We start from the raw sequence: 15,371 nt of genomic DNA, 5'->3' as shown, positions 1-15,371 counted from the left end.
CACATTGGGATTTTTTTGCTTAAAAACTGCATTTTTCTACCGGAAAGTTACAAAGCGCTGCCACGAGCAGAGGGGACACAGACACCGGAGGCCAGTTGCCTAATTAATGTAAGGAATCCTTTATTCCCAGCTGTGCAAAGGGAGGAGTGCGGGGGGGGGAGCCACGGGCGACCCGTTTTCCTAGGGTTTGGCCCCATTTTGGGGGGCGCCAGGGTGGGGATGCGAGGGCAGCGCCACGTCAGGTCGGGCAGAGAACTGCAGAGAGAGAGAGAAAGAGAGAGGCCTGGGGGGCACCCCACAGGGGACACTGCGGGCACAGGGAGGCCTGAGTGGGCACAGGATGCAGGAGGATGCAGAGGAGTGCTGGAGTGTGCTCAGGGACAGATGAGTGTGCATGGGGATGTACCGGGATGCATGAGGATGCACAAGTGTGCACAGGGATGCAGGGGGATGCACAGTGATGCAGGAATGCACACAGGGATGCACAAGGATGCAAGAGGATGCACAGGGATGCAGAAGTGTGCACACAGAAGCATGAGGATGCAGAGGGATGCAGGAGGATGCAGAGGGATGCAGGAGTGTGCACTGTGAGGCACAAGGATGCAGGAGGATGCATGGGGGTGCAGGAGTGTGCATGAGCATGTGTGCACAGGGACAGATGAGTGTGCATGGGGGATGCAGAGGGATGCATGAGGATGCACGTGTGTGCAGAGGGATGCAGGAGGATGCACAGGGATGCCTGAGGATGTGTGCACAGGGACAGACAAGTGTGCATGGGATGCATGAGGATGCATAAGTGTGCACAGGGAGGCACAAGGATGCACAGGGATACAGGATGTGAATGGGGATGTACCAGGATACATGAGGATGCACAAGGATGCACAGTGCCTTAGCACATGAAATGCTGCACAAGGGTGCGTGGTGACCCCCAGGCTTGATCTGGGCTGCACAGGGCGCACAGGAGTGCCTGGGGGCTGCATAAGGACACACGAGTGTGCACAAGGACACCCAGGGGCACATGAGTGTGCTCATGTGCATGGGGACTCAGGAGGCTACCTGAGAGATGGACAGCAGGGGTGTGGGAGAGGCAAAGGGATGCCCAAGAATGCTCAGGAAGATGAACAGGTATGCCTGAGGAAGGCAGAGGAGGGCTGCTCCATGGGGCATGGGGGCTGAGAGGGGGTGCACAGAGGGTGGTGAGGTTGCTTGGAGGAAGCAGACTGGCCCCAGGATGGTGCAGGGAGGTGCACAGGGATCCCCACACATGAGGCCTAAACACAAACTGCCTGAGGGATGTGCAGGAGATGCAGCCAGAATCCTGAAAGAATGGAAGAGGCACAAAGGAAGCACCAGAGATGCAGGAGGAATGCACAAAGGATGGATCCAAGATTCTCCAGGGATGCATGGAGGATGCATGGGAAATGTGTAAGGGATGCATGAAGTTGCATAAGGGATGGGCAGAGGATGCACAAAGGACCCAAGGGAGAGGCAGGAGGGATCCATGGTGGAAGCAGAGAGGCACAAGGGCTTCACAGGAGCTGCACCCAAGGTGTGCCCAGGGCAGGCAGGAGGGGAACAGGTACCTTTGAGGATGTAATCTGTGAGCAACGTGGGCACCTTCTCATTCCCCTCCTTCATGGCAAACAGGACTGTGAGGGGGAATGGAGCTGTGAGCCCAGCCCTGCTGCCTCCCAAATGCCATTTCCTCCCCCCCCCCAAAACCAGCCCCACAGTCACCATAGAATTTCTCACAATGCAGCAGGGTTTTTTTGGAAGCATCCAAAAAAAGCACTTTCACCCCCAATTAGCCAATCCATGGCAATGTAGAACAGGTAATTTAGCCCCATATCAGCTCTGGTATAAGACGCATAAATTGGAATGGAGGTTTTGGCTGCAAACCAGCTGTGCTGCAGTGATGCAAAACAGGTATTTCTCCTCCAAAATAGGTTTGTTGCAATGATGATGCAACACAGGTGGTAGCACCTCAATTTGACCATTCTGCAACTATGCAGAGAAAAAAGGTGATCATCCCCCAGACTGACTGTGCTACAATGATACCCCAAACCACAGCTGCTGCAGCAATGCAAATGTGCCTTTGTGTCCCCAAAATGTTCAATTCTGCCCCAAAATGGCAGCTCCTAGAAATACTCACTGTTGGTGAGCATCTGCAGGTCCTCAACGGAGGGCGGTGAGCCCTTCTTCTCGTAGGGAATCACTGTGTTCAGGTACTGCGAAAACAAAAGCCACCCCAAAAAACCACCCAGGTGGCACAAAATTGCCTGTTTTTTGCACTGCTTTGAGAAAAACCCCATCCCAAACTCATGGAGAAATAGAGTACTCCTGCAAAATTCCTGTGATTCTGGGGAGTACTGAATAAATTGGGTGCTGCAAACTCCATCCAAATCCATCCCTGCTCAGGGAGGACTTTTTGGGGTGAAAACCACTGATGCTTGCAGGATGCATTAGGAGGGTATAAGGGATGGAGCAGGGTTGTAAAACTTAAAATCATTTTAAAAGGGCGCTGGGGGATGCAAGGAAATGGGGACTGCGGGGAGGGGGAGTGAAAGGGAACAAATTTGAGCAATATTTTTAGGAGGCAAAGGGCACCTGTTTCTCGTTGGTGGTAGGACCAAAAGTCTGGCGCAGGCCGGAGTGCAGGATGCTGGAGATGCCCTCCATGCTGAAGCGCTGGGGGGTAAATGTGTCACCCTGTCACCTCCCGGGGACAGCAACATCACCCTTGACACCTCCTCTGGCACCGACATTCCCCAGGCTCCCTGACTCCCATCCACATCCCTCCTTTTTCCCAGTCCCACATCACCTACTCCCTATGTCCCCATGTCCCCTGTCCCCTTGCCCTGTCATCACATGCCCCCCCGCACCATGTTTATCTATCCCATCCTCTGTCCCCACATCCCTGTCCCCCCATGGAGCTGCTCTCTGTTCCTGCATCCACACCCTGTCTATGTCCCTCTGTTCCATATCCCTCCCATCCCCCTGCTCCGTGTCCCCATCCCGTATCCCCTCATCCCCCTGCTCCATGTCACCCTATCCCACGTCCTCCCTATTCCTTTATTCCATGTCCCCCCAGCCCTGGCCCATGTGTCTCTGCCCCATCCTGTCACCACTTCCATCTCCACATTCCCCTGTCCCATGCAACCTCATCCCACCCCATTCCTCATCCCCCCATTCCATGTCCCTCTGCCCCATCCTTTCACCATTCCCATTCCCACCTTACCCTATACCATCCCATCCCTCATCCCCGTGCCCCCACGTCCCTCTGCCCCATCCCCACATCCCCCACAACCCCCCTTCATCCCCTGCCTGGCCCAATGTCCCACTGCTGTCCCCACGGCCACCATGTCCCCCCCCACCTTCCGGGGCATGTGGTTCCCGCGGTCGGGACGCCCCCCTTGCAGGCTCAGCCCCTTGTCCCGGCGGCGGCGCCGGGCGGCCTCTCGCTGCTCCCGCTGCTCGCCCTGCACGGCCAGCAGCGCCCCGATGAACGCCGTCTTCACCTCCTTCTCGAAGGCCAGCTCGTCCCGCCGTGCCAGCTGTGCCACCAGCTCCGCCGACAGCGCCCGGCTTGCCGCCTCGGCCCGGCCCGCCGCCGCCGCCAGCTCCCGCGCCGACAGCCGGCCCAGCCCTGCGCCGGTGCCGGGTTAGAGACGGGCTCGTGCCCAAGGGCACATCCCACAGCGGGCTTGGGTTGGAAGGGGCACTGAAATCTATCTCGTGGCAGGGACACCTCCCATTGACCAGGTTGCTCCAAGCCTCACGCAACCTGGCCTCGGACACTTCCAGGGATGGGGCAGCCACAGTTTCTCTGGGCAACCTGTGCCAGGGCCTCCCCACCCTCACAAGGAAGAATTTCTCCCCAGTATCCCATCTAACCCTTCCCTCTGGCAGCAGGAACCCATTACCCCTTATCGTCCAGGCCTCTGTCCGAAGCCCTCCTCCAGCTCTCCTGGAGCCCCTTTAGGCACTGAAATGAGTTCTACAGTCTCCCTGAAACCTTCTCTTCTCCAGGTGAACCCCCCAGCTCTCCCAGCCTCGCTGCAGAGCAGAGGGGCTCCAGCCCTCAGAACATCTCTGTGGCCTCCTCTGGACTTGGTGCAGCCAGTGACATGCAGGGTGAAACCAGGAAAGTGGCCGGTGCCAGTGAAGTGCACACGGCAACGATTAAAATGCATCTGGCCTGAGATGCATGAGTGAGAGGTGCTGAGTGAGATGTGCTCTGCATTTCTTTCCTGAGCCACCAAGAAATAAATCTATTGTGCAATTACTGATTAATGCCGTGCCCAGAGCAATTACAGAACTGCCTGGCACTATTAGTGACATACAAGGTGCAGTCGGGGTCATTCACAGTGATGTGCATGGTGCGATTTAGTGACATGCATGATGTGACTAGTGACATTTGTGGTGTGATAAAGGGGCTCTGTAATTAGGGGAATGTGCAGAGTAATTAGTGAAATGCCTGGGATGATCAGTGACACACCCCATGCCATTAGTGACAAATCCCATGCGCATGGTGCGCTCCATGTGGAACTCAAAGGCTCCTGGCGAACCCTGAGTCACACCCCTCTGTTCTTCAGTTTTTACCAACAGCCCCTCTGGCCAAGCCCTGGAGCAAGCCAGCACTGAGGCCTGGGGAGACTCAGTTGTCCAATTTGGTTGGAATTGTCCCCCAAAAGTGACTGGCTTGGGCTTTGCTGGCCGTACCTTCGTGGGAGCAGTTGTTGTTGAAGGCAGGGGAGAAAGCACGCAGCTCCCGCAGCAGGATGGGCTCTGTGCCCCCGCCTCCACCTTCACCATCAGCATCAGCCTCAGTGTCCTCCTCCTCATCCTCCTCCTCCTCTTCCTCCTCACCCTCGGGGTCAGCCTCAGGGTCAGGCGAACTTTGCATCAGCTCCTCCAGCTCCTCGATGACCTGCAGGACATCAGTGTCCTCCATTTGCACTTGCGTCCAGCCTCCACCTTGTATCTGCACCCTGCACCCACAGCTGCCCCCTGCCTCCCCATCCTGCATCCACATCTACACATCTGCCCTCTGCCTCCCCATCTGCACCCGCACTCTGCATCCATGTCCTGCACCAATATCTGCAACGTGCTCCCTGCATCCTGCACCTGGATCCTCTGACTCCATTTGCATTCTGCTTTCTCCATCCTTACTAGCACCTGCAACCTCCATCTCCAACCTGCTCCATCTGCATCCTCCCTTATTATCTTGCACCTGCATCCTCCTCTTCATCCTCCAGCTGCATCCTGCTCCCTCCATCCTGCATCCACACTTGCATTTACATGCATCTGTACCTCGGGTCCTCCATTTGCATCCTGCATCCCACATTCCCATCTGCATCCAAATCCCACATGCCACGGGCACTCTGGACCTGCATCCTCCTAAATTTGCATCCAGCTCTCTGCAACCCCCTCCTCCTCCTCCTCCTGTACTTGCACCTGCATCTGCATCCTTTCTCTATCCAGCCTCCACATCCTGCAGCCGCCTCCGCATCCCCCTCCCCACTCCTGTACTCTGCATCCTGCATCCCATATCCCATACCTGCACCCTGCATCTGGCACCTGCATCCTGCACCTCTCATCCACATCCTGCCTCCACACCAGCATCCTGGAGCTGCAACCCACCTCTGCCTCCCTGCCCCCCTTTCATTCTTCCCACGCCACCCTTTATCCAGCACCCACTGCCTGCACTTCCCTTTACATCCACATCCATGTTCCACGTCCTCATCCCAAGATAATAGGATTTGGCCTTTTCTTGTGCTTTCAGCACATGGCCATGATGCTGGGGAGGGGAAGGTTAAAGGACACGCAGGGATCCAGGTGCCCGTGGGGCTGGGGGTACCTGCTCAGCTGTCAGCAGCGGCTCTTCGTTGATGCCCAAGTCCTGCTCACTCCTCTCAGTGAGCTCCTCCTCCTCCTCCTCCTCCTCCTCCTCCTCCTTCCCACCAAGCTGCAGGAGACACAGGCTGGGCAGCCTTGGTGCCACCACAGGCCCGGCCTGGCCCAGGCACAGCCCAGCACAGACACAGACACGGCCCTGGCCCTGGCACAGGGAGAGGCACCAGGAACTCTGGCTCAGGGGCACACGCTGCGTGGGGGGATGGCACGACGAGACATTGGACTGAGGGTATTGTGTGGAGATGCTGGGTGGGGATCTTGGGTGGGAGGATGTTGGACAGAGACACCCAATGGAGATGGACGGAGATGTTGGATGGGGAAGTGTTGGACAGGGATGTCAGATGAGGCTTTGAATAGAGACACTGGAGACAGAGACAATGAACAGGGAAGCACTGGAAGGGGAGGTGTTGCAAGGAGATGTATGGAGATGTTGGATAGGGAGACACTGGATGGAGAGTTGTTGAATGGAGACAACAGACTGGCAAGAAGGCAGGGAGAAGTACAGGTCTGTTGGATGGAGCTGCTGGATGGAGAGATGTTTTATGGAATATATTGGGTGAGGAGGGGCTGGATATGCTGCATGGAGATGCTGGGGATGTTGAATGGGGAGATGATGGATGGTAAAGCTGAATGGTCTGATGGAGACACTGGGTGGGGACATAGCAGAGGGGACCTCTGAATAGGGAAGGGATGGATGGAGATGCCGAGTGGAGATGTCAGACGATGAGGCATCTTTTTTTTTGCCACCTTTCAGTCTTTTTCACCTTTTCAGAAGAAAATAACCTAAGAAAGTTACCTTCTCTTCCCCCTTCAGCCACGGGCTGTGTTAAATCCAAATGGGTTAAATTCCATGGATTCTGGGGCATTTTTACAACCCCAAAAGCAGCAACTGACAGCATGAACTCACTATAACAATGAAAACACTATTTTCTACCCCCAAAAATACCCCACCCCATCCCTGACATGGGGACAAACCAGCAAAGCCCAGATTGTCAAACTAAACGCTTCATCTTGCCCATTTCAGTGTGATTTCACCCTAAAATGTGGACACTCACTGCACCGGTGCTGCAGCACCCCAAAACTACCATTTTTGGGTAGTTTGCAGTGCCCTGATGGTCGCTGAGCCTGAGGGATGATTGACAGCTGTCAATCCACGTGAGGAGAGGGGGGCTCTGGAGAGCCAAGGGGGGGCCACAGCCGTACCTGGGGGTTGGTGCCATCGGGGGCCTCAGTGCCAGGGAGCCACGGCCGAGGGGAGCTCCGGGGGGCAAAGCCATCAGTGAGAGCATCCCAGACCCTGCAGGGAGGTGGGTCGTGAGTGGCAATTCCTGAAATGCTGCCTCTCAGAGAGCCGTCTCAAAAATGGCACACTGAGATGCCTTGAAACATCCCAAAATGCAGCCCCAGAAACAACCTGAAAGGCCCTACAAAAATCCCCAAACACCACTGGGATTCAAAACACCACAAATGATACCCTAGAAGACCCCAAATACTGCCCTAGAAGACCCCAAAGCTTCTCAAAATAGCATCATGAAATATTGCCCTGAAATACCCCAAAGCACCCCAAAATGCTGCCCCAGCACCTGAGATGCCCCCAAATGTCATTCTGAAATGCTGCCACCAAAACGCCACCAATAGGCCGCTGTAATGTTCCAAAAAGTCTTCAGATGTCCCAAAAGACCACCCCAAAATGCCACCAAAAAACATCATCATCATGTCTCCCTGAAGTGGCCCAAAGCATCATTCTAAAACACTGCCCCGAGGCCCCAGAAATCTCTGAAAGGCCCCAAACCACCTCAAAATGCTGCCCTGGAACATCCCAAAATGTCCCCAGTTGTTCTCCTGAAATATCCCAAAATGCCCCTAAAGGTCCCAAAACTCCAAAATGCCACCCTGAAATGCTTCAGCCACCCAAAAAAGTCCCCTGAATTACCCCAAACATCCTAAAATGTCCCTTTTGACCACCCAGAAATACCCTAAAATGCTTTCCTGAAATACTGACCAAAATGATCCAAAATGCTGCTCCAGAATATGCTGAAATATCTCAAAATGCTGTCCCCAAACTCCAACCCAAAAAGCTTCCCATTGCCTCCAAATATTGACCTGGCATCCCCAAACACCCCAAAATGCTGCCTTGACACATTGCCCAGAAACCCCTTAAAAATACCCGAAAACGCCACCACAATGCTCCAGAACATCCCTCAGTTGTCCAACACCCCAAAACGCTTCCATAACACCCAAAATGCCTCAAAACTCCCCAAAATGCTAAGCTGGAAAAACATGTTGAAAAACCTCACAATGCAGACACAACATCCTAAACTGTCACCTCGAGATAGTCCTGAAAGACCCCAAAGCTGCCCCGAAAGGCCCTAAAAGATGTCCCTGAAACATACAAAAATGCTGCTCTGAAATACGCCCCCAAACACCCCAAAAACCAGCTGTGATGCCCTGAGATGCCCCCAAAACACCCCAAAGTTTCCCAAAATACAGTCCTAAAACACCTGGAAACAATCCAAGAAGCTTCCAAAAGCAGCCCAAACCATGGTCCTGATACCCCAAAATGCACCAAAATCCCCCAGAATTGCCCAGAATTCCCCTAAACTTTCTCCTCTGTGTCATTATTGGGGGTGTCTGGTTCCACCCTGCAGGGCTGGACCAATTTTGCCCAATTTTACCCCAATGAAGTTGCATGCAGGAGGGGGGGATAGAGGGGAAAAAACCAAAAGCAGGGGAAAAGAGGGAGAAAAATGGGGAAAAATGTTCAAAAAAGTCCAAAAAAGTAAAAAGAAGGAAAAAGGGGGGAAGTGGAGGAAAGGAAGGAAAGGTGGGTAAAAAGGGAAAAAATTTAATTAAAAGTGGAAAAAGGTGGAAAAGGAAAAAAAGGAGGTGAGTGGAGTAAAGAGGAGGAAAAAGGAAGAGGGGGGGGAAGGGGAAAAGGAGTAAAGGGAAAAGGGGAAAACAGAGGAGAAAAGAGAAAAAAGATGTAAAGGAGATGGAGAAAAGGGGGAAAAGGAGGAAAAATGGGGGAAAGCAAATTCGCGTAAAAGAGGGGAAAAGGAAAAACAATGAGAAAGAGGGAAAAGATGAAAAAATGGGAACATGGAGAAAGATGAGAAAAAGGGGAGAAAGGGAAAGAGGGGCAAATAGGGAATAGGGAAAGGAGGAAAAGGGCCAAAAGAGGGAAAAAATAAAAATTGGGAGAAAAAGGGGAAAAAGTGAAAATATATGTAAAAAGAGGGAGTGAGGGGAAAAATAGGGAAAAAGGGGGAAAAGTGGAGAACTGGAGAAGGAACAGAGAAAATAGAAGACCAGAAAACAGTGGGTTTGGTTCAACACGGTGCCACATCCTAATTCCTTGAAAATCACCCCAATCCCCCCTGCCCCCTTTCCAACCCCTAAACTGCTCAGTTTTTTTTAAATTTATCTTATTTCCCTCCTCACCAGAGCTGAATTCCCTTTGAAATTAAAGATTTCAAAAATTAACACACAAAAACGCACACAGCGAACCCCCACACTGCTATTTTTTACCAAAACCGCAGCAAATCAGCGGTTATCCCCCCAAAATTAGCTTTTTCCCCCTGCTCTTAAAGGGCTGGCACCCCCAGTGCTGAGCGTAGCAGTAATTTCTGGGTTAATTATGGCAAGAAATGGTTAATAATTCGGGAAATCCAGCGCCGGCAAGGCCCCGGCTCCTCCCCCACCCCACACACAGAGCTCATTCAAGGAAGAATAGAAAAAAAAAAAAAAAGCCCTGTTTTGCCCAAAGTGACCCAAAAAAGACACAATGAGCGGCACAAAGCGGTGACAGCGCGGCAGCCCCGGCGCGCGGCCAAGCTGCGTTTTGCTCTGAAAAACCATCGATTCGGCCAATTGCGAAAATCAGTTCGGTCTCAGCTGCTTTCGGTGAAGAAAAGCCAACAAAACAAAACAAAAAAATCAACGGATTTGCGGCTTTTTGGGGTTTAAAACAACTCATCTGCCTGGTGGAAATAAGGGTTAGCAAGTGCGGCCTGGGGAATAATCCCAATTAAACACACCAAAAATCCATGAGAATGGTGAGAGTGTATAAACAGCACAGGGGAAAAAAACGCCCATGGATTTGGGGAAAAAAAGCCCATGGATCTGGGGAAGAAGAGGCATTTTGCAACAAAGCAAGGTTTTTAATGAAACTGCAGAATTTAACGCAAAAGGCACAACGATTATTGAGGGGCCTGGGGGAATGTGACCCCAAACTGGATGTCCCCTGCCGTGGTACAGAGTAGGTGGTTAAGCTCTACTCACACCTTACTCAAGGTTTATGCTCAACCTCCAGGGCTCTCCTGGCATAGAAGGAGTCATGACCCCCCTACGACATGGGACATGCTGCGCCACCTCTTAGGATGCTACTCCAGGGATCCCACACAGCTACTCCGAAGATCCTACATAGCTACTCCGAGGTGCTGCACGACCATGTCACAGTCCAGGCATGGATCTGTGTGTGGTGGGGGCTTAGAAGCATGCAAGGAGGTGCAATAGGTCCCAGAGGGGTGTTAGTCATAAGATACTACACCACTACTCTGAAGTGCTACACAATCACGTTGCAAGAGGTGAGCTGGACTGTGAGCTGAAGGAAGGAGGGGTGTGTCATGACCATGCAGGCCCAATCACATGGCCTCCTCATATGATCCTATGCAGCTCCTCCAAGGATCCTACACAGTTACTCACGGGATACCACCCAGCTACTCCACGGTGCCCCATGGCTATACTATGAGGCAAATGGCCCGAGATGTGTGTGGGCTGTCCCTTGCTAGCAAGGTAGCCTGCAGACCCCAAAGACATCCTTTGTCATAGGAATACTACAGTGCTATTCCCAACACGGAGCATGACCATGCTCTCGATGCAGGGGGCTGCTCAGGGAAGGGCACAAGGAGGCATGCTGGCTTTGAGAGGGCTTACTCCCAGGTTACCACACCACTGCTTCGGTGTGCTGCAATGATGGGAGACAGTTTGCACTGCAGGGGGGTTTCAGGGGAGCGAGGAGGCACATGTCCCCAAAGCAGGGGGGCCTTACTCACTCCTCATCCTGGAGGCGCTCCTCCTCCTCCTGTGCCTGGAGGTGCCCCCGCACAGGGGCCAGGCCCTCGGTGGCAGCGTCGTAGTTGCGGAAGCAGACGGTGAGCTTCTCGTCGAACTCCTGCACCAGGTCCTCCATCGACTTGAAGCTCATCATCTCGGCCGAGAAGCTCTCCAGCTCCGCCAGCGCTGGGTCCGCAGGGCGCTGCAGGGTCCCCCCATCGTCCCCGGGCCCCTCCTCAAACTCCTCCTCCAGGCTCACCAAGGGTGCCTCCATCCTCCTCAACACCGATGTGCTGCCTTAGCTGCGGGGAGAGGGTGCCTGTGAGGCACCAGGCTACTAACAGGTTACACCACCGGGCTCCCCATTCCCTTTGCTGCTGCTGTGCTGACTGAAACTCTACTGCCAGGGCTATTACACAACCAACAATATCTCTGCAGTATCCTAGTAGTGACCTAACAGGATCTTAGTACTGTCTTCATAGAAAGATGCTGACATCCTGACATTATTCTAGCAGTAACGTACTAGTAGCAACAAAGCGATACTCTGATAGTATGTAAAATCATCATAACATTACCTTTTTCCCTGAAGTGATAGTATCTTACTGGTATCCTTATATTGTATCACTATCTTAACAGTGGCCTGAAAGTATCATACTAGTATCAGTAACGGGGTGATAGTACCCCAAAAGTTTGAGCATTGCCCTGATAGCAACTATCTTACCAGAACTATCTTGCCACTAACTTCTCTAGTGCCCTTGTAGTATCTTGGGAGTATTCTGCTGATATTCCACTTGCATCCTGTGAGCGTTCTACTGAAAAATGAGTACTGTCCTGATAGCACCTTAGTAGTTTTGTGACGGCCCTCTAGTAATGGCCCTGTAGTATCCTAGCAGTGCCTTATTAGAATTGTGAAAGGATCTCAGCAGCATCTTTGGAGTACCCAGACAGTATCCTGATAGCAGCATCCTGATAATAGCTTTTTGCTACACCTAGAATATCATAGTAGCAGCCACTGAGTAGCTCAGCATTGCCCTGATGTTGTACTAGCACAGGCAGGAATATCCTGATGCCATGTCAGGAGCATCCCAACATCATCCTAGTTCCAGACTTCACAGTGCCCTGATAGTACCACAGTATATAAATATATAAGGAGTGTCCTGGTAGGATCCTAAGAGTGGTGTAATGGCATACAGCTATTATCTTCATAGTGTCCTGGGAGAATCTTGATAATGCAGAGTCATACCCAGATATTATCTTACTGCCATATAAGTACAGTGAAAGCAAATTACACTTCAACATGCCCTGAGAGCAACTGGACAGTGCGTGAGCTGCTCCAGTGGTACCTTCATATGAGTATTTCAGTATCAGCCCTGGAAATATGCTGGAAATATCTTAGTGGTGTCCTGATAGAATCCTGGTAGTCCCCTGACAGTACCTCAGTAGAGTTCTCACAGCAGCCCGCTAGCATCCACATAGTATCCTGAGAGAATCTTAGTGCCACCCTCTAAGTTCCTTACTACAGTCTGCAGAGTAACGTGTCCACATTCCACTAAACTCATGATAGGATCTTAGCAGCATCCCAGCAGCATCTCAGCTGTGTGTTGATAGTATTTCACTCAGTAACTCAAAGGTTACTGAGGATATCCCTGTAGTGTCTGAGCAGCAGCTTCTTAGGAAGCAAATAGTAACCTAGTAGTAAGCCACGAATAGCCAGTAAAGGCATCACAATGCTTCCCTGGGGAGGGGAGCAGAAACGTTGCAGCTCTGGGGGGAAACCTGGCCAGACTAGGGCTTTGAGCAGCACCCACTCACACCCACGTGCTCCCACACCCACGTGCAGCACAGCCACACAGCCCTGTGCACCCGTGTGCTCCGTGGCATGGGCACGAGCCTCCAACGCCCGCAGCACGCGCCCGCACACACCTGTGCACAGCTGGATCCACACGCACCTGTGCACAGCTGGATCCACACACACCTGTGCACAGCTGGATCCACACACCCCCTGTGCACAGCTGGATCCACACACACTGTGCACCTGTGCACACCTGAATCCATACACACACTATGCACATGTGCACACCTGCATGCCCATACACCCTGTGCACACCTGAACCCGCACACACTGTGAATGTGTGCACACCTGCATCCCCACATACACACCCCATAAACACCTGCATCCCCTGGTCATGCCTGCATCCCCACCCACATGCTGTGAACCGCTGTGCACATGTGTGTGGTCCCCCCCCCCCACGTCTGCACCACCCAGGGACAGCTGGCACCAGACACCAGGCCACACAAACACCAGCATCCCAACTTCATGCACACACCTGCACACACACAAGACTGCAGCTGCACACACACACCTTCACATGCAAACAAACACACTTGCACATGCACACATACACCCATCTGCAACTGCACACACACCTGCACATGCCTGCGCACACACACACACACACACATCTGCGGGCACACACACCCCCGAGCGCACACATACTTGCACATACACGCACATGCACATGCACACACAGAGCTGAACACATGTACACCCCCCCCGCACACCCACCCACCCACCCACCCACCCACCCCTGCACACATGCACAAAGCGGCACACATGCATCCCCCACCCCTGCACACCTCCCCATCCCCCGCACACGCACACACGCCCCTGCTGCCCCCCTCCGCCGCTCCCCGCACGCGCACACCCCGCAACCCCCACCCCAGATCCTCAAACGCCCCCGCAGCGCCTCCCCCGCCGCAGCGCCCCGCACTGGCGCCGCCGCGCAGCGGAGCCCCTGATCCCCCTCCTCAAGCCTCGCCCCTCCCTGCTGCACCCCACCCCCGCAGCGTCCCCGCACCGCCCCCGCCTCCGAGTCCCCGCGCTCGGGGCCGCCACGCACCCCGAACCCCGACACCTCCCGCAATGCCCGCGCCCACCCGCGCACGCACCCCGGGATGCCGCACCCCCGCCTGCGCCCCAAATCCGCACCCCCGGCCCGCCCGCACGGACAGAACCAACCCCCGCCCCCTAGAACCCCTCTCCCCACACTGCACTCCCCAGGGCCCCCCAGCCCCGCACCCACCTGCGGCCCCGCATCCTCCGCTCCGCGCCGGGGGTGGGGGCGGTGGGGGGTGCGCCGCGCACGCGCCGGTGACGTCACCGGAATGCGGGTGGTGGTCAAGGGAGCCCTGACGTCATCTGTCATCCCGCGGGGTGGTCCAGCCTTTTTCCCATTCCTAACATCTGGCTGACCCCCCGCCACGGCCACTCGTTCCTTTATACACGCGGGGCTGCGCGGAACGAGAGGACGCCGAGGGAGAAAAGGGGGGGGGGGGAATTGAAAACAGGAATTTATAAATAGGGAAACAAAAGATGAGATAGAGGTGAAATCGTAGATGCAAAAATTATTTCCCTTACAAAATAAAAATTTTAAAGATTTATAAAATAAAAACGAAAATAGAAGTCTATTAATAAAACGAAAATAAAAAACCCCCACTTTTTCCTCTCAAAAATTAAAACAATGATCACAAAAAAAGACTAGCTTTTTTGTAATAATTTTTTTTCAGCTTTAATTTTTAAAATTTACTAATTATGAACCATTTAAACAATTGTTTTAGGGGAATGTTGTCATGCATGCTGGCTTTTTTTTTCTTTCTGAAATCTAGACTTGCAGCCCAGTGAAACATTTGGGTTCAAACTCAGTTTCCCTGATCCCAGGTTTAGGATCAGTTTCCCAGATATTGGGCTTAAGGAATGGCCTTTCAGCAGGGGGATGCAGGGGGAGGATAGACACCACCACCTGCGCTCACTGGTTCTTTCTCCAGACTGGTTTTCATAGAATCATAGAATTAACTGGGTTGGAAGAGACCTCCGAGATCATCAAGTCCAACCCTTGATCCAACCCCACTGTGATTACCAGATCATGAAACTCAGTGCCACATCCAGCCTCGTCTTAAAAATCTCCAGGGACTGTGAATCCACCACCTCTCTGGGCAGGCCATTCCAATGCCTGATCCCTCTCTCTGTAAAGAACTTCTTTCTAATATCCAACCTAAACCTCCCCTGGCAGAGCTTAAGCCCGTGCCCTCTTGTCCTACTGCTTATTGCCTGGGAGAAGAGACCGACCCCCACCTGGCTACAACCTCCTCTCAGGTAGTTGTAGAGAGTGATGAGGTCACCCCTGAGCCTCCTCTTCTCCAGACTAAACAACCCCAGCTCCCTCAGCCTCTCCCCATAGGACTTGTGCTCAAGTCCCTTCACCAGCCTGGTTGCTCTTCGCTGGACCTGCTCCAGCACCTCCATGTCCTTCCTGAACTGAGGGGCCCAGAGCTGAATACAATACTCAAGGTGCGGCCTCACCAACACAGAGTACAGGGGAAGGATCACTTCCCTCGTCCTG

At 53.3% G+C, this 15,371-nt stretch overlaps 1 protein-coding gene across 2 annotated transcripts; it reads right to left on the bottom strand.

Moving 5' to 3' along the window:
* Window positions 1-95: 95 nt before the first annotated feature.
* FEZ1 (fasciculation and elongation protein zeta 1) lies at window positions 96-14,203 on the bottom strand. 2 transcript variants are annotated; one of them, XM_050322853.1, is made up of 10 exons: window positions 14,055-14,203; window positions 10,971-11,273; window positions 7,120-7,213; window positions 5,861-5,968; window positions 4,723-4,930; window positions 3,375-3,646; window positions 2,608-2,688; window positions 2,153-2,228; window positions 1,584-1,649; window positions 96-255 (listed from the first exon to the last, which is right to left on the bottom strand). In XM_050322853.1, exons 2-10 carry the CDS (start codon window positions 11,243-11,245, stop codon window positions 239-241), a joined length of 1,197 nt encoding a protein of 398 aa, XP_050178810.1. In that variant the 5' UTR covers window positions 11,246-11,273; window positions 14,055-14,203; the 3' UTR covers window positions 96-238. The 2 variants fall into 2 exon arrangements, with proteins under 2 accessions (XP_050178810.1, XP_050178811.1); XM_050322854.1 differs by lacking the exon at window positions 14,055-14,203 and having other exon boundaries at window positions 10,971-13,082.
* Between the last annotated feature and the right edge of the window lie 1,168 nt (window positions 14,204-15,371).

Source organism: Myiozetetes cayanensis, unplaced genomic scaffold (assembly GCF_022539395.1).
Source record: "Myiozetetes cayanensis isolate MyiCay16 unplaced genomic scaffold, myiCay2020 scf29, whole genome shotgun sequence".
In the NCBI taxonomy this organism is placed as follows: domain Eukaryota; kingdom Metazoa; phylum Chordata; class Aves; order Passeriformes; family Tyrannidae; genus Myiozetetes; species Myiozetetes cayanensis.
The sequence above is the reverse complement of the archived record's forward strand: the minus strand, read 5'-3'. Positions and strand labels throughout refer to the sequence as shown.